At 49.3% G+C, this 21,956-nt stretch overlaps 2 protein-coding genes and 1 long non-coding RNA gene across 12 annotated transcripts in view; 1 reads left to right on the top strand and 2 right to left on the bottom strand.

Annotated features, from left to right (window-relative positions):
* The window catches only part of NISCH (nischarin), a 29,640-nt gene extending 28,707 nt beyond the window's left edge, over positions 1-933 (bottom strand). For both annotated transcript variants that reach the window (XR_004079698.2, XM_005142255.4), the window contains exon 1: positions 718-933. Coding sequence is in view for 1 of the 2 variants with exons in the window: in XM_005142255.4 (XP_005142312.4) it covers positions 718-804 (87 nt within the window). In the remaining variant the exon portion in view is untranslated. The remainder of the gene's footprint in view (positions 1-717) is intronic.
* A 4,573-nt stretch (positions 934-5,506) lies between these two features.
* Positions 5,507-11,568, top strand: TNNC1 (troponin C1, slow skeletal and cardiac type). Its single transcript, XM_005142256.3, has 6 exons — positions 5,507-5,541; positions 9,056-9,086; positions 9,395-9,541; positions 10,439-10,553; positions 10,660-10,796; positions 11,389-11,568. Exons 1-6 carry the CDS (start codon positions 5,518-5,520, stop codon positions 11,418-11,420), a joined length of 486 nt encoding a protein of 161 aa, XP_005142313.1. The 5' UTR covers positions 5,507-5,517; the 3' UTR covers positions 11,421-11,568.
* A 9,173-nt stretch (positions 11,569-20,741) lies between these two features.
* Positions 20,742-21,956, bottom strand: part of LOC115945342 (uncharacterized) — a 254,563-nt gene continuing 253,348 nt past the window's right edge. For all 9 annotated transcript variants that reach the window (XR_004549959.1, XR_004549962.1, XR_004549964.1 and 6 more), the window contains one exon: positions 20,742-21,664. This is a non-coding gene — a long non-coding RNA (uncharacterized lncRNA). The remainder of the gene's footprint in view (positions 21,665-21,956) is intronic.

The raw sequence follows: 21,956 nt of genomic DNA, 5'->3' as shown, positions 1-21,956 counted from the left end.
AGTTATACATCAAACATTTAATTCCTTCCCCAAAACAAACACACTGCTGACAATTTGTCCTCTTTCTATAGGGTATGAGAAAAAGCTACGTGTCCCAAAAAATCTGATTTCCTCTGAAAATAACATCTTTTCCAGAAGAATTTTTACCGTATTTTCACCTGAAGAAAAAATTCCCTACTATGTTTGGTCCAGCTTTAAAAGCCGTGTTTACTCCATGACAATTCTGTCATAATCATATGCACACACACATTTAGACATGCATATATATGTATATACGAGCAAGACCACGACATCTGCAAACGCAGTCCCTGGGTGCTGTAACACCAGCTCTCCCGAAGGGTCAAAGCTCCAATGGGCTCAGGGCGATCTGCGCCTGCCGAGACCCGCACCCGGCACCTTCCGCCGGTTTCTCAGAGCACGGGTCCCTCCACAGGGGCAAAAACCACTCACAAATTTGTGCCAAATTACTCTCCCTCTGGCTTTACCGAGGCTACAAAGCCAGAACCTGCTGCCCGGCTTCCCAGCGCAGGGCTGGAGACGGCGGCAGGAGGCAGCCAGCCCCAAGCTCGGCCTCGCCAGCTCCCCCGGTACCTCGCCGGGGGGAGTATTACTACATTTAGAGTAATACATTCACCACACCTCACCCCTCACTGTCACCCACATCCCCTCCCCGACACGTCCCTCACGGCCTCGCCACTCGCCCCCTCCAGCCCTCACCGTGTAGGTCTCCACCAGCTCAGACCCCAGGACTCGGGCCTCCCGCGGGGGCTCCTCGCCGTCCTCGCCCCCTGCCGCCGCTTCCATGACGCCTCGAGAACCGCAGTGGAAGGGCCTCGGCCGCGCTCACGCCGTCACCGCTCCCCTCCGGCCGCCGCCGCCACCGTCCGCAGCAGCGTCGAGCTTGGGCCGCTGTCCTCCAGCCGCCATTTTGGCTTAGCCACCCCCTCAGGGTGCGGCTCGGCCCGCCCGCTGCCTCTTTATTGGCAGAAGCCGGAGGTGGAAGGGGCGGGGCTTGTCCTTGGGGGCGGGGTTTGGTGGTGGGGGCGTGGCTTGTCGCGTAGGGCAGCGCACGGCCGTGCTGTGTGGTGGGGTATGGCGGTCAGGGTTGTGGTGGTGTGCAGTGCACTGCAGTACAGGCAGTCATGGGCGTTCAGGTTCAGGCCTTCGGACATTGCTGTTACCTTGCTGAACACATCTGTGGGGATCTGATGATGTCCATCTTGCCGCTTTACTCCCCACCACTGTGTTCTGTGCGGGTCCCTTGACCTTACTTTATTTTATGGCAAAACCTGCTGTCAGAAGGGTTTGGATTATTTCCTTCCCCTTCTCAAAATCTGCTGCTGCTGTATGGCCCCACATAATGGTGTTGTGAATGATTGAACTAATGGGGGCAAAGCCAGTCCCTCTCTGCCTGGTGCCCCTTCAAAAACAGGGCTGAGGAGCTGGGTTTGGGGTGGGCCAGCTCATACCTGAGGAAAGGGCCCTGCCCTGCCCTTCTGGAGGGTCTGTGGGGCCATGGCTGCCACAGCGATGGACCCCAGCCCCAAGTGGGACCCCAAATGGCACAAGGCCACAGCAGCTGCCTCCTCACAGGGTGGCAGCAAGGGTGGTTGGTCGGTGCTGGGGTCAAGAGCCCCTTCAAATATGGAAGGAAACAAAAGTGGCTCCTTCCACCCCTACCTCTCAATGACATTTTGGGTGGGACAGAAGTGTTCAAGGCCAGGTTGGACAGGGCTTGGAGCAAGCTGGTATAGTGGAAGGTGTCCTTCCTGTGGCAGGGGGTTGGAACTGTGTGAGCTTAAGAGTGAACTCTGGGTGTTTTTTCGGGTGACTTCATTGACATTATGAATTTAGCTTATCTCTGTGCACTCTGTTTCAGATCTATGCACCCTGAAGGGATCTTGCCAAGAACTTGTAACAGAAGTGGAGGATCCTAAAGGGTGCTAAGCACATCCTCTTCAGCCCTTTCACTGGGAACCCAAGCTGCCCTGAGGGGCAGTCACAGGAGGTTTGGGTGAAAAAGCAGCCTCCCACAAAACAAAGGTGATCACGCTCTGTCCTTCCTTAGGGGATGCAATTAGCTCCAGTGTAGTGTCATTAATAATCATAGTAAAAGTGCCAAACGCCTTGGGTGCATGTGTGGCTTTCGAAGTCATCTGGACAGAAAGTGTTTCCTGGGCAGATGGGAGCTGTGGTGCAGAGGTAGTAATGCTACAGCAGGAAACGCTGGGATCCAGCAGATGCAACAGGGACCAAGAGGCAGACAAATAAACACACCTCTGCAAATGGAGCTGGAAAAAAGCACTCTGATTTTGACTGCAAAGCACCTTCCTTTGGTCAGGACTCAGCCAAAGGACGATGTGTGAGGAGAAAACACGCATAGTAAAGGCAGCCCAAGAGGGATTTCCAGCATCAGCAGGAGCTGCCGCTGAGCTCAGCCTCTTGACGACATAATAAGTGCTTTCAGAGAGCAACTTTAATTAAGCTTCCTCTGAATGTCCCATCTCCTTAATTAAAGAACAATTTGCAGCACTCCTGTGTCTGTTGGTCTTGATCTGTATTCTTCTCCTTTTCATGAAGCAGTCAATGCCCGGCAGGCATTGAGGTGGCTCCTGGTGTGACAGCCCTGCCCTGGCTCCCAGGGAAGATGCGTCAACAGGAGCAATGCAGCTGGGGAAAGGAGCAAATGGGCTTATTCAAAGAAAGTCCTCCAAGGAGGATTTAGGTAGCAGTAAATTGCAGGGCTTCATTGTCAATGGGTCTGGTCCTGCTTGAAGCCAGGAGCCCTGCACAGGGAAGAGGGAGCTGGAGCATTTTGCTGCTGTTTGGAGCCATAACAGACTGCCCAGGGAGCCCTGCAAAAAACCCTGACCTCAAATAAAGTTGCAGCTTAGTTGGGCTTCTGCATTTTGTTTCCTTATATTTGACCTCAAGGATGCTGCTTCTTGTTTTGCAATGGGTTACAGCTGCTTGGAAAGCAAAACCTGAACTGAGGTTTTGGGGAAAACGTGCAGTAAACCCTTCCTTTCGCTTGTCTTGGTACCTTGGATTGACTGACAAGTTCTGCAGCATGTCAGGATGCAGCTGAAGCCTAAGCTAATATGCAGTATCTAACTACAGTGACAGTCAGTGTGCTGCCGAGCCGGCCACGCATCCATATCAAGAGCATTTGTGCTGGCAGCCCTCCTTAGGCTATAGATAGCCATGCTCCAGCTCTGCTGTGGGTCTGGTGCAGGGAGGAGAGAAACAACAGCAGGAATGGTTTCCCCAGGACACCCCCATACCCACCACATCAGCCTTCCCCTGCATCTGCACAAGAGACTCTGGGTTTCTCTACAAAACTCCAATTTCCAATTCTTTCATAAGCAAACTGCTTCAGAGAGCCAGGGAATGCTGGAAGCTTTGGTTCCAAGCAGCAAGCAGGGATGCAGGGGTTGGCATGACACCCCTCTCTTGCGCCATGCCAGATGGATTTCATCCTTCCCTTCCAGGCATACCTGTGTTTTGTAAGTGTCTATTTGCATTGGGCGTTTGCAGAAGTGCACATTTCCCGTGTCAGTGTGTTTGGTGGCAGTGGCCCAGATTTCCCATCTCTAAGCAGACAAAGGCTCTTCTTCCACAACCCGACTTGAATTTCATCCCAGGTGCTCCTGGAGCACGGCTGTGCTCCTTTGAAGGCAATGTTAGAGGTCCTGCTCCCACCATGCATCACCCTGGATGTATTCTGATGCATCCCAGGGGCTGATTTCAGGGGGATGACTCAGAGCCGTTGCCAGCCAGGATGGAGGGACAGGGCCAAGGCACCATTCCTCACCCTCTGCCTGGAGCCAACACCTGCCACAGGGGATCCCAAGGTGGGGGGAAGTAGCCTTGGGGTTGAGTTTGCCTCAGGGCAGCACTTCACTGGGAAGACCTCCATGGGGGTACTCAAGAGGGTTTGAGTGATGGTTCAGTTCTGAGAGACAGTAGGTTCCCCATCCCAGCCTGTTCCCTCACTTAAGGTCAGGCTCTGATGCCCTTAACAAAATAACAGCTTCTGTTTGCAGCTTTTCCTGCCTTTTTTATGTTCAAGGCAACCAAAGTGCTAATATATTCCAATTCTGAAGACTAATGTGCTTCAAAAAGTAATTCCTTTAAGGAATATTTACCAGTATCATGCTGAGAAGAGGCAGAGCCCTGCTGAAGCCTGGCTAAATCAGTGGGCACTCACAGGACTACAGTTCCTGAGAGGCTCTATAGCAAATTATTCTTCCAGGATGGCAAAACCTGGGGGGCTGTGGTGTGGGGACATGGTTGTGTGCTTACCTTCACCCTCACTCCATGCTGATGCCACCTGGGTCACTGGTTAACACCACTTTGGCTAGGTGTTACCTAGGGACAGCAGGGTTTTCATGCAACATGAGTTCTATTAAAGGCGAAGGGATTTTTAGAGGAGATGAAACCTGACAGCTGCATTCATAGGATTTTCTAGTTTGCTAAAGAAGATGGGACTTTGTCACCGCCAGAGCCATCCATAGCTCCTTTGGACACAAGAGGGAGTCCTGAATCACCTAAAGAGCTGTTTTGCCTTGGTTGCTGTGGATTAAAAGGGTTTTCCCTGTACTGAGAAAACACTGTACATTACTTGGAGGCCTTTGGTATGTTTTGATCTGCACAATGGTGGGATAAATTCATGATAAACGTGGATTCTCCCCATTTGCAGTGGGGACAGGTGAACTCGCTACTTTGGGTGACAGAAGTCCTGGTTTCCCAAAGGATAGGGAATGATCTCTGAAATCAAGTACAGTTGATAGCCATCCTCATCTCTCCTATCTCCTATCTTGCAGCCCCAGTTAAAAGCAGAAAATGAAGGCAAAGCTCCATCTGCCTCCACACTTCTCACCGTGGCAGCAGCACCCACACGCACAAGGCATCAGCTCCTCTGTGGACACTGGCACTGGCTGTAGGTCCCCCATGGGTTTGGAGACAGCCATCAGAGGGGACAGGGAGCCCCCGACACCCCCTGTTTCACTGCTCCCGAGAACATTTGCTGCTGGACAGGGATATTTTGGGAGGCATGTCTTTCCTGTGTTACCCAGTTTAATTAAGCACAGTATAATCTTTCTAATGCAGCTTCTAAAGGAGGAAGACACAGGAGGTGGAGGTGATGTGGTGGCATGCTTCCAGTCAGGACAGCCAAATACCATAATATATCAGCCAGGGTCCTGCCAAACCCCTCCTGAAACCGCTCACTTGTTCCCACATCAGTCACGAGGAAGCCTCCAGCTGCCCCACAGTGGGAATGGGGCTGGCCCCGGACATGCCAGCCTCGGGCTCGGCAGTGTCCCCATCCCAAGGCACGCAAGCGAGGCATTCCTGTGGGGACGAGGATGGGATGGGGATTGGTGTGTGGGGCTGCCGGTGGGCTGGCCACATCCCCCGGGGCGGGCAAACCCCTATATCAGCCGGGCTCGCAAGGGTAGAGCCGGCACTGTGCAACTGTGACATTCCTCAGCCCCTTGCCCACCCTCTCCAGCCATGGATGACATTTATAAGGCAGCGGTAAGTACCTCCCTCTGGGATGTGATTCTGGGGGGGGAAGTTTTAAAGGGTTTTCAGGAATTCTGTAGTAGATTCCCTGATGGAGTTCATTCAATGGAGAAAAGCAAATGAGAAATACTTTATGGGTGGCAACTTTTAATCAACATCATTACCCAGGGGTCGGACTTTTCCTGCTGGTGGCTCTGAAGGTTTCATGCTCTTCTTGTAAGCATGAAAGTCTCAAGTGTGCTGCAGCATTATTGACAATTATTCCCCTGGCTCCTCACTGTGGGAAGGGCTCGTAGGTGAAGTTATAAATCTCAATAAAACCTCGACAGTGTAAAAGGTGGCTGCTGATTTTAGCCTGGACAAACCTCACCCTCTTCTTTCTAGTGCTTTGTAATTCTGCCATTGCCACATTTCCCCCTTCCTTAGCTGAGTATTTTTCTGGGAGGTTTAAAGACCCCTTTGGCTTTTTAAAGTTATTTCCAAATATCCTCCTCTTATTTCCTGCTCCTGATATCTGCCCTGCAGAAATCCAGAATGTGAGCTATGTTTTCAGGGAACGCAGAGCATCCTGATGGCTATTTTAACTTACACAGCTGCATGCTGCACTCACTGTGTAAACCCAAACTATTTGGTCTGTAATAAGAACACTGCATTGTTTCGTAATGTAGACAGACAGTGATACAGGAGTGGAATAAGGATGAAAATAGATTCTGGATTGTGTGGATTGCTACTGTGCCTCTTCCATAACTGCAGTTAAAATAAGAGCTTTTTGGTGACTTTTTCTTCTTTTAATATATAGTTGGTAAGGTTTGATTTTATCTGAGGCACAAAAGATGTATCAAACAAGTCCTCCTTGAATTCAAAGGTTTTTAGAGGGACACATTAGTGAAGGAAAAAACCACAATGCTCACATCTCTTCTGCCTTTCGGTCAGCACTGAACCTTGTGCAATATAACCCCTCTAGTGACCCTGACAGTGTGAAAAGGCTCAGGAAAGGCTGAACAGTAAAACAGTCTCCATACCAACACCTCCAAAAGGGAGAAAAACATGACCTGTAAAATCAAAGAAAATCCAGATCTCTGTAATTAAGCATTTTAATTAAATACATTCTCTGAGGCTCAAGGCACAGGTCCTCTCATTGCTTAGGGACCTCATGCCTGTAATCAGGGAGAAAGGCTGAAGTGCTCTGCAAGCTGGTGATGTCCACAAGAGGCTCGCAGCTTGTGTGAAGAGCCCCACAAAGGAAGAGTTCCCTACATGCAAGCTCCAGACTCTCTCCACAGGTTTGCCCCACATGTGAAGGTCATCCCTACCCAAAGCCTGTGGGCTTTAGTGGAGCCGGACTACAGAGGAATTTAGCTGAGAAGTAACTGCAACAATAGACAACCACCGCAAGTTCCTACCCCAGATACCAAAAACTTACCCCAAACATAGAGCCTTTGTCCAGTGAAATGGGCCACACAAAATGCCCAATGGACTTCCATGAGGATTTTGCTGCTGACTTGAAGGTGGGGACACACTGACAAATGTGAGCCTTGAATCCTGGGCATTAACTGCCAGCACCTTTACAGAGGCAAAACAAGATCAAGGCAGGCACAGGTGAGACAAGCAGCTTTTTAATGGATATATTCCCCAAAACATCTACCTTGAAAAATAATTCAAGAACTTAAATTTGCATCTGACTTCCACCTGGAACATGGGATGAAGAAGAGAGCTGATAAAAACAAAATACAGCAGATTTGGTGTTACCATGGCTGCTGCAGTGCTGTGAGCTTAGTGCTTTGCCTTCCCATACTGCAGCCAGAGAAACCTGTCTCTGCAGTGTGGACAGAAAAGGGGAATAAAGATGCAAAGGGTACCTGTATCCAGAGGGTACTATGAACAGCTCAAGAGACATATCTCTAACGAAAGTGTCATGCTATGGTTATAATGTATTTAATTTACATATAGCATAGCTACACATCTATCACTTGAGCAGTCAATGAAGCTTCAGATGTATTTCTTCATTTGCTGCATGCTAATGGCATATATTAATATTGTATTTATGCCAAATTCCCTACATGCAGCCAGAGAACCCAATGGATTTTCATCTTGCCCACTCATGCCTAGATAAGGGTGTGCAAACACAAAGCTATTTTGGGAACATTTTTAGGCTCTGTTAAGCGGCACTAAGAACAGTGCTAGGGACAAGTGTCCAGATAAAGGGTTGCAAGGATAAATACCAAAGCCTGGGAACAATCAGGGAGCTCATCTTTATCTCCAGCACCTCTTTCAGCCAGGCTTATAAATAGCGAATGCACCAAGTGAGTCATGCTACCCGAGCAGCAGGATAGTGGCCGTGGACATGGGCCCAAATGGTAGCTGTGAAGGGGCACAGGGACTTGCCTGCCCTCAGCAGCACCAGGGCCACAGTGGGCTTGGGCTCCCTTCTGCAATGTCAATCCTAACACCATCCTTAGTGCCTTCTGACTTGAAAGTCTTCACCTTCTTGTGTGTGAGGAGTGAGTTAAGCTCTCTGCCTACTTCCTGCAGGCTCTATCCCACTAAGGAAAAGCACTTCTCCTGCCTCTTGCTGCACATGGGAAGTAATTCCAGATGGCTTTTGTAAAACTATTGCTCTTTGGGGCAGAAGCATCAGCCTTCCCTTAAAGACATGGTGCCACAAGGTCGGGTTGTGGGGTTGAAGGATGGGTGATGTGGACTGCTTGCTCAGGGATGATAGAAAGGAGACATCAGTCAAAGACAGAAATGCACTTAAAGAGATATGACACAGAGCTGAGGGATTCCTCATTGCTCTCTTGTTGATTATTGTAATTAATTAATGGTAACTAATAAGCCCTCACTGACTGCCTGCAGGGAATGATGTAGAACAGGGTTTGGGAACAATCTACCAGCCTATTTCAGCTAATGTTCCACGGGCCATTTCTTCAGGGAGATACCCAAAGCATGCTAAAGAGAACAGAAGCTCCCTTCAGAGGCAGAAACCTTTGTAATAAACACCAACTTGGACAGGAGTAGACCAGCTCTTAACACTCTGTATAGTGCAGGGAGTTTCCTGAACCTTGGGCTGAAAAACAACCACCAGGGACTGTCTTGTCCACCTCTTCCTCCCTGGGAACCTCCCTTGCACATCCCACATCTGACTTGGCCTTAGCCCATACACAAGGAACCCTCAGCAGTGCAGCCATCCCACTGTGAAGCCCACCAGCCACAAGGAATTATCCCCAAAAGGCTGACAGATGCAAATACTTTTTCCAGAGGGTCTCCCCTGCTTGTGCAAAGGCTACTTCTGCTGTGTATCAGCTGCTGCTGCTCTAGAGAAATGATACTTCAAAGGAGTTGGGAGTAATTTTGTTTAAGGGGAAGAATCTCTTAGACTACAGAAAGCTGTAGTGTCCTATAACCCATAGGCCATGAGGGTGACTGCTGTGAGGCTTCGCTGACAAGGCTGATGAACAAATAACATGGCCTTTTAACAACTAGTGATGCTGATGAAGAAAAATGACTTGGTCTCTTTTCCTTACAGGTTGAGCAGCTTACAGAAGAGCAAAAAAATGGTAGGTGTATCTTTAACCTGACAGCACAGCCCAAAGATGAGCTCCCTGGCCAGCAGCCCAGCCAGCCTCAGCAATTACACCCCAGTGCTTTGGTCAGATTGGCCAAAGGAATTGTGATCCACCAGCATTTCAAGCAAGGCTGTTTCAGTGCACGTGCCTGTGTGTCTGCACCATACGATGCCCAGGCACCGCTGGGGTGCATAGGCAGGGAGGCTGTGCCTGGGGCAAGCTCTCTGCCCTGCCACCCACCTGAAGGGTTAGGATGTGGAGCAAGACCCCCCAACATCTCCTCTTACTTCTCTCCCTAGAGTTCAAGGCTGCCTTCGACATCTTCGTGCTGGGTGCAGAGGATGGCTGCATCAGCACCAAGGAGCTGGGGAAGGTGATGCGGATGCTGGGGCAGAACCCAACCCCTGAAGAGCTGCAGGAGATGATAGATGAGGTGGATGAGGATGGTGAGAGACTTGGCTTTCTTCTCTTGGGGTGCTTTCCTTAGCACCATCCCCATGTCTGCAGGCATGAGGGGCATGGTGTGGGTTGGGAGTGCTCACCATATGAACAGTACTGACAGGATCTATGCTTGGGACAGCTGCAGCCTGTGGGGAACAACATGTGCTGTGATTCTGAAGGACACTGAACACCCACCAAACTTCAGCACGGCTCCTTTAGGAAATCTCCAGGCAAAGAGGAGCCATAAAATTCATTATTCCTATAACAATCAGATTGCTTGAACTAATTTGGGAGGTATTCTGAAATTGCACAGATCCATTTAAAAACAAATGTAGCAACTTCATTTCAGAAATGCCACAGGATTCTGGCCTCAGGAAAGTCTTTCGCTGCTTGATTGCACACACAAACCCCTGTCAATACTGATTAAATCTGTCTACTGGTGATTGCACCTAACAAAATCCACTGTGTTAAAGCAGGGCAGAAATACCATACTAAAAACTGGAAAATAAAAGCACAGTTAAAAATCAATGACACAGTTGTTTTCATTTCTTGCCTGAAAACAACAGTACCACACTGCATGAATACCTGCCTTCTGGAGCTGTTATTATTAATACCTGGATGAGATGGACAGGTACCTCCATAGCAGGAATCTCCATTCATCGATGCTTTTAGTAGGACTTTTGGTTCGTTTTGCCTTGGCAAAATGATCGCAAAAGGTAAAAATTCAGTGATGAAGTCAGTGCAGGGACTCACTCACTCTTGCATCCTGAAAGCTGCTTCTTGCTGCAGGGCTGCTCTCTGGAGTTTTGGTCCTTGGTTACTAAAGGGAAGCACAATCCCTCGCTTCACCTTGCCTGTCCACCCACTGGAGCATGAGCTGATGGTGTTTATTCCACCTACAGGCAGTGGCACTGTAGACTTTGATGAGTTCCTTGTTATGATGGTCCGGTGTATGAAAGATGACAGCAAAGGAAAAACTGAAGAGGAACTCTCAGACCTCTTCAGGATGTTTGATAAGTAAGAGCCATGAGCACAGCATGGCTGGGTGTGGGAACAGTGCAACTGTCCTGCACCCCCTCCCCAGCATGCTGCTCTGCTCCTGAGCTCTTCTGTCCTCACACAGAAATGCCGATGGCTACATTGACCTCGAGGAGCTGAAGATCATGCTGCAGGCAACGGGAGAGACCATCACTGAAGATGACATAGAAGAACTGATGAGAGATGGAGATAAAAACAATGACGGCAGGATTGACTATGATGGTATGACCCTTTCTTGCATGCAGTTTGGTCACAAACCCTTGAGTGTTCCCCAGGTTCCTCCCATGGTCTTGGTCATCTTGGTCAGGCATGAGCCATGCAGGCAGCACACCTCACCATAGCCAGTGCTCGCTCAGGGATGGGCAGTTTCTTAGGCTAGCAAAAGGGTAGCAAGGTTCTGGGGTTGCCTTAACTGTTCCCATGCTGCCAAAACCAGCCTGCACTGATGCAATGTTGCTTTCCACCCCCTCCTGCCCCCTAAACACAAGCACTCTGAAGGGCCATATCTTTGAATGCAGTGCTGCTGATAGACCCCCAGGCCACTTCTGAGCTGAGCTGCTGGTGGCCACATCTCACCCCGTGCACTCACCTCTGGCATTTTGGATGCTGGGCTCCAGTGACATTTCCATCCAGAGTCACGAGGAGCCCTAGCCACAGTCAGAGGAGCAGTAGCCATCCCCCTGCAGCCTCTTGCACATCGGGGAGATGGAAGAGGAGACAGGGCTGGGGAAACCTGCCAGGAGAGCACTTGGCAGCTGCAAGGGCACTTCAGTCCCACCTCACACCCCTTGTCTCCAATGTCTTCCCTTGGCAGAGTTCCTGGAGTTTATGAAGGGAGTAGAATAAACCTGAGGCCAGATGGGCAGCCCACATCTCCTGAGCCCCTCAAGCTCTGCATCTCACCTCCTTGGCTAAGTCCCCTGGCTCCCGGCATGAAGACTGAGCGCTGAGAAGGGTGGCCGCTGGGCAAATAAAATGTGTTAATAGCAAGTGCCTCAGATGGTTGTTCCTTGGAGGCTCATGGAGAGCTTCACCCCGGCTGCATACTCACAACTCACGGGGCCTCAATCCCTGTGAGCTGTGCATAGCAAGGGGACATCACAGCTGGAGCCTTAAGCCTCCAAGGAGGCTGCCAGCCCACTGGCAAAGCTGGGACAACAGGGCCATGGGAGCTGTCGTGCTGCATCACCTCACCCCCGCCACGGTGAGCAGGCTCAGGATGCAGAACTGGTTCCTGCTGGTTTAACTGGAGCATCGGTGGCATTTTAGTGATGAAATGTGAATTAACAACCACTTATGCTATCTCTGAAATCCTCCTCGCGTTCCTGAGGAGACGCCACTTCCTCCTCCCGCCATCTTGATTGGCACCCTGTGGTGCATGCAGAAAGACACCCTGTTTTCTTTGGGTACATGAATAAAGGTCATTCCCATGCCAGACTGGGTGCATCCCTCCCATCCCACCCAGCCTGGCAAGAGGCAGAGGGCAGCAGCCCCATGGCACTTCACGGTCCTCCACAAGTCCCCGATAGGAGCCTCACTGCAATAGCCAGAACACCCAATTTTCCCTCAGAAATCACGTTAATTTGGGCAAAAAGCGCCCTGAGCGTGGCACGACTCCACTTTGTTTCTCAGTTCTCAGGCACACGGCCACAGCAGGGCTGAGGAGAGGAGGACAAGCCAAGTGCCCCAGGGGCACCATCTTTTCTCATCCCAAGGAAGTGCGGCATTCCTGCAGCATTAGCAGCTCTCCCTGCACATAGCTGCCTCCTCCCATCGACTTACAGCCCCAGCACAGCTCACACATTGCAGTCATGTTGTTAAAATCAATCGTTTACCCAAGCAAGATAAACATTGGCAGGGCCAAGTGCTAGACTGCGTTGGTGCAAGCCCCGGCGATGCTGCCACCCCAGTGCCCCCATGCCCTGCCTGTCCTCCCTGTCTGTGGCAGGGACACCCTGAGCAGCCGCCTGAGAGAACCGGAGCAAAGCAACCTGTTAGCTGAAGCATCTTCTTTAAATCCTGGGGTATTTTGGGAACACCCCGAATGCAAACATCTGGAAGACCTGCTCAAAGGGATCTCCTCAATGCCATAGCTCTGCTGGTGCAGCAGAACTGCAGGTGTACCAGCAGAGACACAGGGATGTGCTTGGTCAAACCACCCTGCCACAGGAAGTGTCCCTGAGGCTGTCTCTTGTTTCCAGTGAATCCATAGCCTAGAGATCAAACACAATCATTCTGCACCTCCCCAGTTGGCAGCAGCAGTTATTCCTGACCAAGCCCTGCTTCTGAGGACACAGCTGAAGCGTTTTACCCCAGGCCTGGAAACCTCCATGGGGGTGACACCAGGTCTCCCTGCAGCCACGGCCACAAAACCCATGGGCAACCTCACATCTTGGCAGGCATCACCAACAGCCCCATCACCCACCTCTGACCAGATCCAAACCTCCAAGATGTTATCCACTACTTACTGATAGGCTTTAGTTCACTGGAGAGTGAGCAAGAGGAGACAAGGTTAACCCCCTCCCTTCAGTCAACCTGGTGGCTTGGGGGCATCTTGGCCCATAACTAGGGAAAAGGATGGCTGCAAAGAGCCACCCTGCCATGTCTCCCACCATGGTTCAATGGTACAGGGGGCAGCGAGCCACAATCTCACTGGCTACCCACTCCTTCATGAAAGTAAAACAGGGAAGGTGGTGGTTGGGAAACATGGCAGTGTCAGAGCAGACACACTTGGTAGGATTTGGGTTTTTCCAGTCCTTACAGCAGAGGTGCCAGCAGATCAGCATGCTCTGTCTTAAGTCAGAAACACTGCTGCAAGACTCATTTACCTTAACACACTGCTGGTCCTCCACCAGTACGACAGCAAATGCCACAGGGCAGTGTGCTATGGGTGGATTTCACTGTTGGCTAAAACGTGGGAACAACTGTGTTAGGAATGTAACACAACATGACAGGCCAGTGAGCCAGCGAGGCAGCTGAAAACCAGTAGCCAGAACAGGATCAGTTGAAGTCCACAGAGAAGTTGAAGTACTTAAAGCCTCCACAGAGAGCATGGGCTTGGAGATGTGCAAATGGTAAATGAAACCCACCCAGGGAATCCATATATCTATGCAACTTCAGCCAATTCTGCAGTTTTCCTTGCATGTGTAGTGAACTTATGGTGCCTGAAGCCTTTGAGGAAGATGACACGTGTCCATGTGCACCACTTGGGGAAAAAAGCACATCAGTGAAATGATGATTCTTTTAAAGTCAGGCAACAAAATAGGCCATTTACTACACTCGAAAGTAGTCCCTAGACCTGTGTGCTCTGAACCCCAGCTGAGACAGGAGCTGTGCTGGCAAGTGACAGCAGTACGTGCTACCAGACACAGAGTTTTCAGGCCATTTGATCTACCTGCATTTGCTGCCAGTAGATTTCACTCCTGCCCTGGTTTGCAACTTTCTCAGTACATTTGAGACCTCTCTTCAGCCCTCTAAAACTCTGCTGTGTGTATTAAGTGACTACAGGAAGGCCTGAGGACATTTTGTACACACCTCCCTAATAAAACCTCTGCATCTCACCTACAGTTACTTATGTGCCAGCAGGGCAGCAGCAGTATAACATCAGCCAAGGTACATTGGATAAACATTTCACAGCACCAAAACCCCTGTTGTGTAGAAACTCCTGCAACACCCTTGAAATCTGGGCACAGCAGAACTCGTGTTCTGTTTGCTGCTTCTTGCTTGAACACACTACTGAAGGTAGTAAAGGGAGACAAAGCACCACGGATCCAGCCCAGCTTTTCATTTTCACTGTCCCCAGTAAATGCTCTGCCCCACCACAGTGTTTCACAGCGCTCTGATTTCTCCTCTCTGGCCTGTGCTCTCAGCTTTCAGTGCAATGGCTCTCACCTTTGCCAAACGAGCTGATCTGGTATTTGGTTACACAACCTTTATTCCTTTAAGGGGAAAAAGGAGCCAAACTGGAACCTGATACAGAGTCCTCTTAATTACAAATGGGAGAATCATCTGCAACAAGTACGACATACAGCAGCAGCAAGCAGAGCATAGAACCTGACGTACCGCAGTAGCTGAGCAGAGATGCTCTTAAGCTCATTGGCTTTCTACAGGATACCAAGGTCTTAATAATGAGAACGTTGAAGTTTTCAAACATCAAAGATGGCAGAGCCCATCATAATGGGCAGTTTCAGACTACAGCTGCCAGTTCCACCTCCTGGGCTCAATACATCATCTTCCCAAAAAGGATCTTCGGCCTCACCTGACCAACAAAACTTAATTGATTTCACAAGGCAAGTGAAAGAGGATGAAGATGCACCAGGAGGCCATGTCAGCACAGATTCCCCTTGCAGCTTCCCATCTGAGCTGGGGCAACTTGTCTACAAGAAGGAAGTAAGTCATGGACTGAGCTGTCACAGGGTTAGAAAATGCAATAGGTGATCAACTGATGCCTGGGCAGTGTCCTGTGGGACCACTGTGTGTGCAGGCAACAAACCTGACACCAAGCTGCTGTGGAAGCTCACAGAATTCCTGTCTCTTGCTACACAATGATGCCTGGATTAAGGTTACGTTCCTCTCTGCTGCATTTTGTCACGCAGCCGCTATTTTGGTCAGAAAGCCAGCAAGCCCATATTTGGGAAGCTGTTCCACTGAAGGGCAGCATGAAGGGCAGAGATGAAAAGGCTGCTTCTGAAGGCAGGCCCAGGGGAGCTACCTGGAGCCACAGGAAGCCCACATCTTTCCCTCTGCTTCTCATTAATGTGCCAACATCCCTTTCTCAGCCTGACCCTTGCCTCTCTCTTCCCTCAAACTACATCCTGTGGGTGAGCTACTGTCACAACACAAGCAGCCTGGGGAAGACACCAAGGCGGTTTAGAGGTGAAATTCTACTTCTTGGATTAAAAAAGTCTTAATGCTAGACTTAAAATGCGGAACTTAAACCAGGCTGGAGACCTGCAGACACACAGGGGAAGGTGTAGCCTGCCAAACACCAAGTCCTCTAGTCAGAGGCTTTTTCTTTCACTCTTTGTCACAACACACATCTGCAGCAGACTGACCTTCAGTGACACAGCTGGACCAGTCACACTGTCTGCCCCAACACCAGCGGCAACCCAAAGGGTATCTCCCTGTGTTAGGTCTGTCAGCCTTAGTGAGGGCTGCCAGGCAGCTCTGAGCCAGCAGTTGAGGCTATGAGACATGCATGCTAACCTGAACCACAGCTATACATCACCTTTGTAAAGAAACTCACCCAAGCAAGGCAGGAAGCAGCCACACAGCTTGACACCTCCAATAGCCACACTCAGGTACCACTGAGGCCAGCAGGATTTCCATGTTGTGCACATCTCACATGTGACCCACCACTTGCCACAGAACACTCTCCAAGGAGGATTAACACCATGAGCACCCTCTTGTCAGTTGACCCTCTGGTGTACCTGAGTGCAGCAGGGACGAGACCACCTTTGTGCCTTAACTATTTAGCAGACTCTACCTGGTGGTACGAACCCTGCGACTGTAGCTCTCTCCAGCACAGAACACCTCCCAGCCAGCATGCTGCTCTCACACAGCAATTAAATTATTTCAACTGACAAACATCAACATCCATAACAGTACAGGAGATGCAAACAGCACAAATCAGGCACCTGAGGGTTGAGATTGCTTGGTTCAGGGCTGGGTGGTATTTTTCATTGGTCAAAACCAACTCAAAAGTGGGAACTGGGAAAACTTTTGAAGTCAAGCCATGAAGAACTCAAAATTATTTACCTTTTTTCAAAATAATGCTGAATTTCTGCAATTGGCTTAACTATTAAGAAATAAATACATTAACTGGACATCTACGTTGATTACTTTTTTTAGCCAGCAGGTGTTTTGCTGCTCTACTGCAAGCATCCAGCCCTTGTGATTTGTGGATCGACACCACCGGGTGGACAAGCTTTGGAATTACAGTTTAAGGAACAGTTTGCTGCATTTTAACAGGTGGTTCATTTAATGAATAAAGCACCTTTTGAACCAGCTTTACTCGCTGGGGGGACATGAAGAGTGAAGCTTTCTCCTGACCTGCAGAACAGCAGTAACAAAACCCTGTACCTCTCAGGCTTTTGAATGTCACTCCCTTTTTCTCATCAGTCAGCACATTTCAGATAGGTACTTTTTTGTTATTGGAATGAAAGAAGTCCACATACAGTCTCTATGAAAAATATGCTCATTTCATATAGTCCAAAACCCTTACACATCCCTACAGTAGCTCCATTGACACTTCAATACTTCCAGGTTATTTCAGAATATGACACACACAAATTCTAACACTAACTGCTATGATCTCTAAGACCACAGCTAGCACTCACTACCCTCCCATTTTTTAAGACATCCACAGCTGTAGCTACCTTACCTGGGCAGTGTATCAGCAGACACACAACAGCCCTTGGAGATCTCACCTTGCTGTAGCACCACTAGGGCCTATCATAAAAATCACAGTATGCAAGCTGAACATGCACACCAGTATCAAAAATAACCCTACTTGTACTGAATACTATCACCCAAAAGTTCAGGCAATGCTGGCTTCAATTTGTATGGAAATAATTAAGTTGTTTCTAGTTTAAATTTTACAGCTTCACTTAATAACCATTTTACAACTTGAAAACAGACTGAACTACCAAATGCTCATGACCTGTACCAACAATCACAGTGTAAGAGCTCTGAGGAGGAAGCAGGTGGTTTACTTTCTGTGTTGGAGGCTGATAACACAAAACTTCTCTACAGCTCCAAGCTAGCTTCATCTGACAGAACAAAACCACACACTGGTCACTACACACAGGCTTGATGCACAACTGGCATCTAAAATACAACTCAAAGAAGGCTTCTGGAGGGTTCTCCTCAAGTTTGGGAGGGGAAGACTTTGTTACATCCAATTTTATTTCTTATAAAAATGCTGTAACACGCATGCCTATAGGAAAACTGGTTGTCTTAAACCATGTCAGTCCTTTTTCTGTTGAGCAGCCGCCTGCTTGGCATTGTTGGCCTGCATCTTCTTCAGCCCCTTTTTGTTGTGTTTCTTTGCAAATCTCATGTTTCTCAGGAACTTGGGATCAACCTGTGAGGAAAAAATAAGCCATACTGTAAAAGGAACATATGTAAAAACACTTTAATCTCCAGACTGTTCCAATTATTCCCAAATGCTGGCTGTGATTAATTCAGTTTTTCTGATTTTTACATCAACAAAATTCTTTTAGCTATCTGTAAGCAAGCTTTAACTGGCTGTTTCCCTTCATTTCCATAAACAGTCATACAAAACCTCAGCAATAAGCACACAGAAAGTACAAGTTGAGTAAAGCTGTAAACAAGACAAGTTTCATTCCCCTGACACAGTATGATTTGGATCCGAAGTACCACAAACCAGCCTTGGCAGGTGAGCATATACGCACAGAATTCCTGGGTGAAGACCAATGCCACTTCATAAGGCCTTTCCTTTTCACATTAAAGTAAAAAAATACCAGCACAGAATAGCAGTTCCCCAGTTTTCTTGTTAGCTAATGGCTAGCCAATGCCTCCAGCAGCTAGGACCAATTCTCAGAACTATCAACTGCTCTTGCACTGATAAACACTTGCTATTTTTCCAGTGCAAGGTGTCCCTGCCCATAGCAGGGGTTGGAACTAGAGAATATTAAGGTCCTTTCCAACCCAAACCATTCTATGATTCTATTTTACTGTAAACAGTTTTTTAACCAGCACACTCAAGTATCAGGATTCTGTCAACTTATGCTCAGTGCAAGGAGACAGACTCAGAGACTGCAGCAGTGTCTGCAGGAGGGAGCCAAACTCTCCCCAGGCTATGCAGAAAACAAGCTTTTATGTCACATCCAAAAAGCCAATAATCATAGAATAGCTAGAGCTGGAAAGGACCTTAAGATCATCCAGTTCCAACCCCCCTGCAACAGGCATGGACACCACACACTAAACCATATCACCCAAGGCTTCATCCAACCTGGTCTGGAACACTGCCAGGGATGGAGCATTCACAACCTCCCTGGGCAACCCATTCCAGTGCCTCATCACCCTAACAGTAAAGAATTTCTTCCTTATATTCAATCTAAACTTTCCCTGTTTAAGTTTGAACCCATTACCCCTTGTCCTATCACTACAGTCCCTAATGAATAGTCCCTCCCCAGCATCCCTGTAGGCCCCCTTCAGATACTGGAAGGCTGCTATGAGGTCTCCACGCAGCCTTCTCTTCTCCAGGCCCAACAGCCCCAACTTTCTCAGCCTGTCTTCATATGGGAGGTGCCCTAAATAGCACACAGAATGACAACCCTCCCCAAATTCTAAATGTCCTGTCTTCACTTTCAAGTGTGGAAGAAGATCCTGTTGTATCGCTTGTCTAATATCAGAAAAACCATAATATTGCCATTCTCATACGTACTGTCCAACTCCTCTAATCTTCAGACTTAAATTCTCTGGATAAGTACAACAGTAAATAATAAATACAGGATAATAATAGTGGAGAGGGAGCAGGACTAAAGAGGGAGAAGAGCTATCCAACTGGCACAAGTTTGTTTCACATGAAGCAGCAGTTAGTGACACCCACCCAAGCCAGAGAGAGACAAAACTGGCCAATAAGTAAGCAGTCTAACAGACATACAAGGGTGGATTTCACATGGGTCAGAAACATCACAGCTGCATGTAAGGTAAGCAAAGGACAAACCAGAAACCCACAGTGGTTTTGGCCACCTGAAGCACAAACCCCCCTCTGTAAAAATTACCAGTCAAAATAATACAAATACTGGACTTTTTTTTTCCATGGTTAAGCCTCAGTAAAGTAACAGCATGGGAATATCAACAGAAATACTCACCCCTTTGAGAGATTCGTATCTATGGGATCTGGGTTTCTTGATGCCATTTCTGTGCCACTTACGGGCTATGAACAAAGACAAGAAAACAAGTTAACATTGTTGCATTACCTTCCATTTAAGTCCAGATGATGGTGAATAGAATGTCTTATAACCCTTCCCATCCAAACTAAATACAAATTAGTAACGCACCTCTGACCTCACCCCTCTGCCTTTCAATGGGCTTCTAAGGATTTCAGGCTCCTCATCAACTAATAATATACTGGCAGCATCACCTCAGCCATCAAGCAGCTCAAGCACTTGTACTTCACATTAAAGGGCACTATCATGCCCAGTGCAAGCCCAAGCAGAACCTACTCTGTGTAGTGAACTCTCCTAACTTACAGCACCAATGGAAATAAAACCCAAACAAGAACTCTTTTATCACTGTGGTCATCTTTGGATGACACAGGATCACAAGTTTAATGCCATTCAGCAACGTGCCTAGTTCAAACACATGAAGCTTCTTCTCTGATTATAGTATTTGTATATTAAACCCAAACAAGTCACACCTCTTGCAAAGCTCTATCAAACACCCCGCTCAACCTCCACAAACCATCACCTCCTCACTGCAAACCAAACACATACCGCAAAGGACAAAGGGCTGCCGTGACTGAGCGGGTCGAAACTGGGTTAAAACCTCTCAGCGGAGCGAGGCCTCCAGCGACACCTCCCCCCAACCCCAGAACCGCCGGGCCCCGCACCGGCCCAACACTTACACTGGTTGTGCGTGGTGTGGTTCTTGGACTTGGCCATGGTTGCACCTGCGGGAGAGAGAAGCACGGCTCAGCCAGGAAGGGCTGCGCGGCCCGGCCCGGCCCGGCTGCCCCCATCCCCGCAGCCCCCTCAGGGCTCCCCACCGCTCCGGGCTCCTGCCCCCCCTGTCCCCCATAGCCCCATCCCGGTGGGGTGTGCGGGGCTCCCGTCCGCAGCACACCGGGTGCGGATGGAGCCGGATGGAGCAGAGCAGCACCCACCGCCACTGCCGCCGCGCCGGAAGAGAGAGGGGCGGCGCAGGGGCTGCTGGGAAATGAGGCCGACGGACCGGAACTCCGCACGGTGCCGGGCGCAACAGGCGCCGCCACGGAGAGATTCCGCCCGAAAGGTTCCCACCTCCCGGCTCCCCGTCCCGCACCGCCGGTTTGTGCCCGTCCCCTGCTCCAGCCCCGGTAAGGCTTCGGCCTCCACTCCCACCCCAGCTACGCGAGCGGGGAAGGCCCCACAGCAACACGGCTCGGCGGCCCCAGCGACGTGGCGGACCCCGGTCCCTTTGCGATATGGTTCCCCCACCACACGGTCCAGCACGAACAGAGTTCCCCCCATAACATGGTTCCTCACCAACACAGTCTGTTCCCCACACCAAGGCTCCCCATCAACAGAGCAATTCTAGTGCCTGTGAGTCTATGAATAAAATCACACAGAGCGTGTTTTCCTCGCAGCAGATTAAACGCTCATTTGCATGGAACACAGACCCTTGCAGAAAGGCTGTGAATGGCTCTGCTCACTTTCAAACTCTGACAACAAGCAGCTTTGGCTGTGCCACTTTCAGGACCCCCCAGACCTGCTGCTCCTGGGCCCACAAGGTGAAAGTCTCCCTCCTGCTAAATATACAGACCCAAGTCTTAGACAATTTAGTACCTGAAAGACAGTAAAATGGTCACTAAGATGGGCAAATGGAACTGTCTACCCATGGTGCAGCTGCTTTGCCAAGGTGCCCACTAAACCAGAACACTAATGTGGTTTTCCTTTGATGACAACAAGGCCAGGCGTTGCTGGCACAGGCAGCCCAGTCAGAGGGAGGGGAGTGGATCTACCTGCTGATGGCCAAGGGCTGGAATTAAGTCTCATGGTAGCTTCTGCTACTCCAGCCACAGGGAGCTTTGTGATACTGGCTGTCAGTGCTGGCTGGGGGGCTGCCAGTGGTGATGCCACCGGGAGGCATTTGTGGTTATGGACTAGGGCATCTCCCATGGGGAAGTGTGAAAAGAAAGAGGGGAACCAAAAGCCAAGGTCGCCTGAGCCTGCTGGGTTGTACCTGTGTACAGACTGCTGCATTTGGGTTGTACCTGTGTACAGACTGCCACATTTGGGTTGTATCTGTGTACAGACTGCCGCATTTGGGTTGTATCTGTGTACAGACTGCCGCATTTGGGTTGTATCTGTGTACAGACTGCTGCATTTCAGTCCAGGATTGCTGTGCTTTCAGATGGGAACCTTTGAAAAATGAGCAAAAAAAAAAAAAAGACCATTTTATTTTCACATCGTGGTTGAATGGAAAAATAGTGCGTCTTTTTATGGCATTGCCTTTCAGAGGAGAGGCACAAGTGAATTGCCTAAAATAACTCACACTGGAAAAAACAGCCCAGAGACCAAAGCCCCTGAACCAGGACATGGGATAGAGAACTGGTCCTTTCCTCAGTGACTGATTGCTTCCGGAGCTACTCTGCCTCAAGTTTGGATACGTGTGACCAAGCTCTTCCTATTAAAAAAATGGGGAAAAGTCTTA

Source organism: Melopsittacus undulatus, chromosome 9 (genome assembly GCF_012275295.1).
Source record: "Melopsittacus undulatus isolate bMelUnd1 chromosome 9, bMelUnd1.mat.Z, whole genome shotgun sequence".
In the NCBI taxonomy this organism is placed as follows: domain Eukaryota; kingdom Metazoa; phylum Chordata; class Aves; order Psittaciformes; family Psittaculidae; genus Melopsittacus; species Melopsittacus undulatus.
This window is presented reverse-complemented; position numbering and strand designations above follow the sequence as displayed.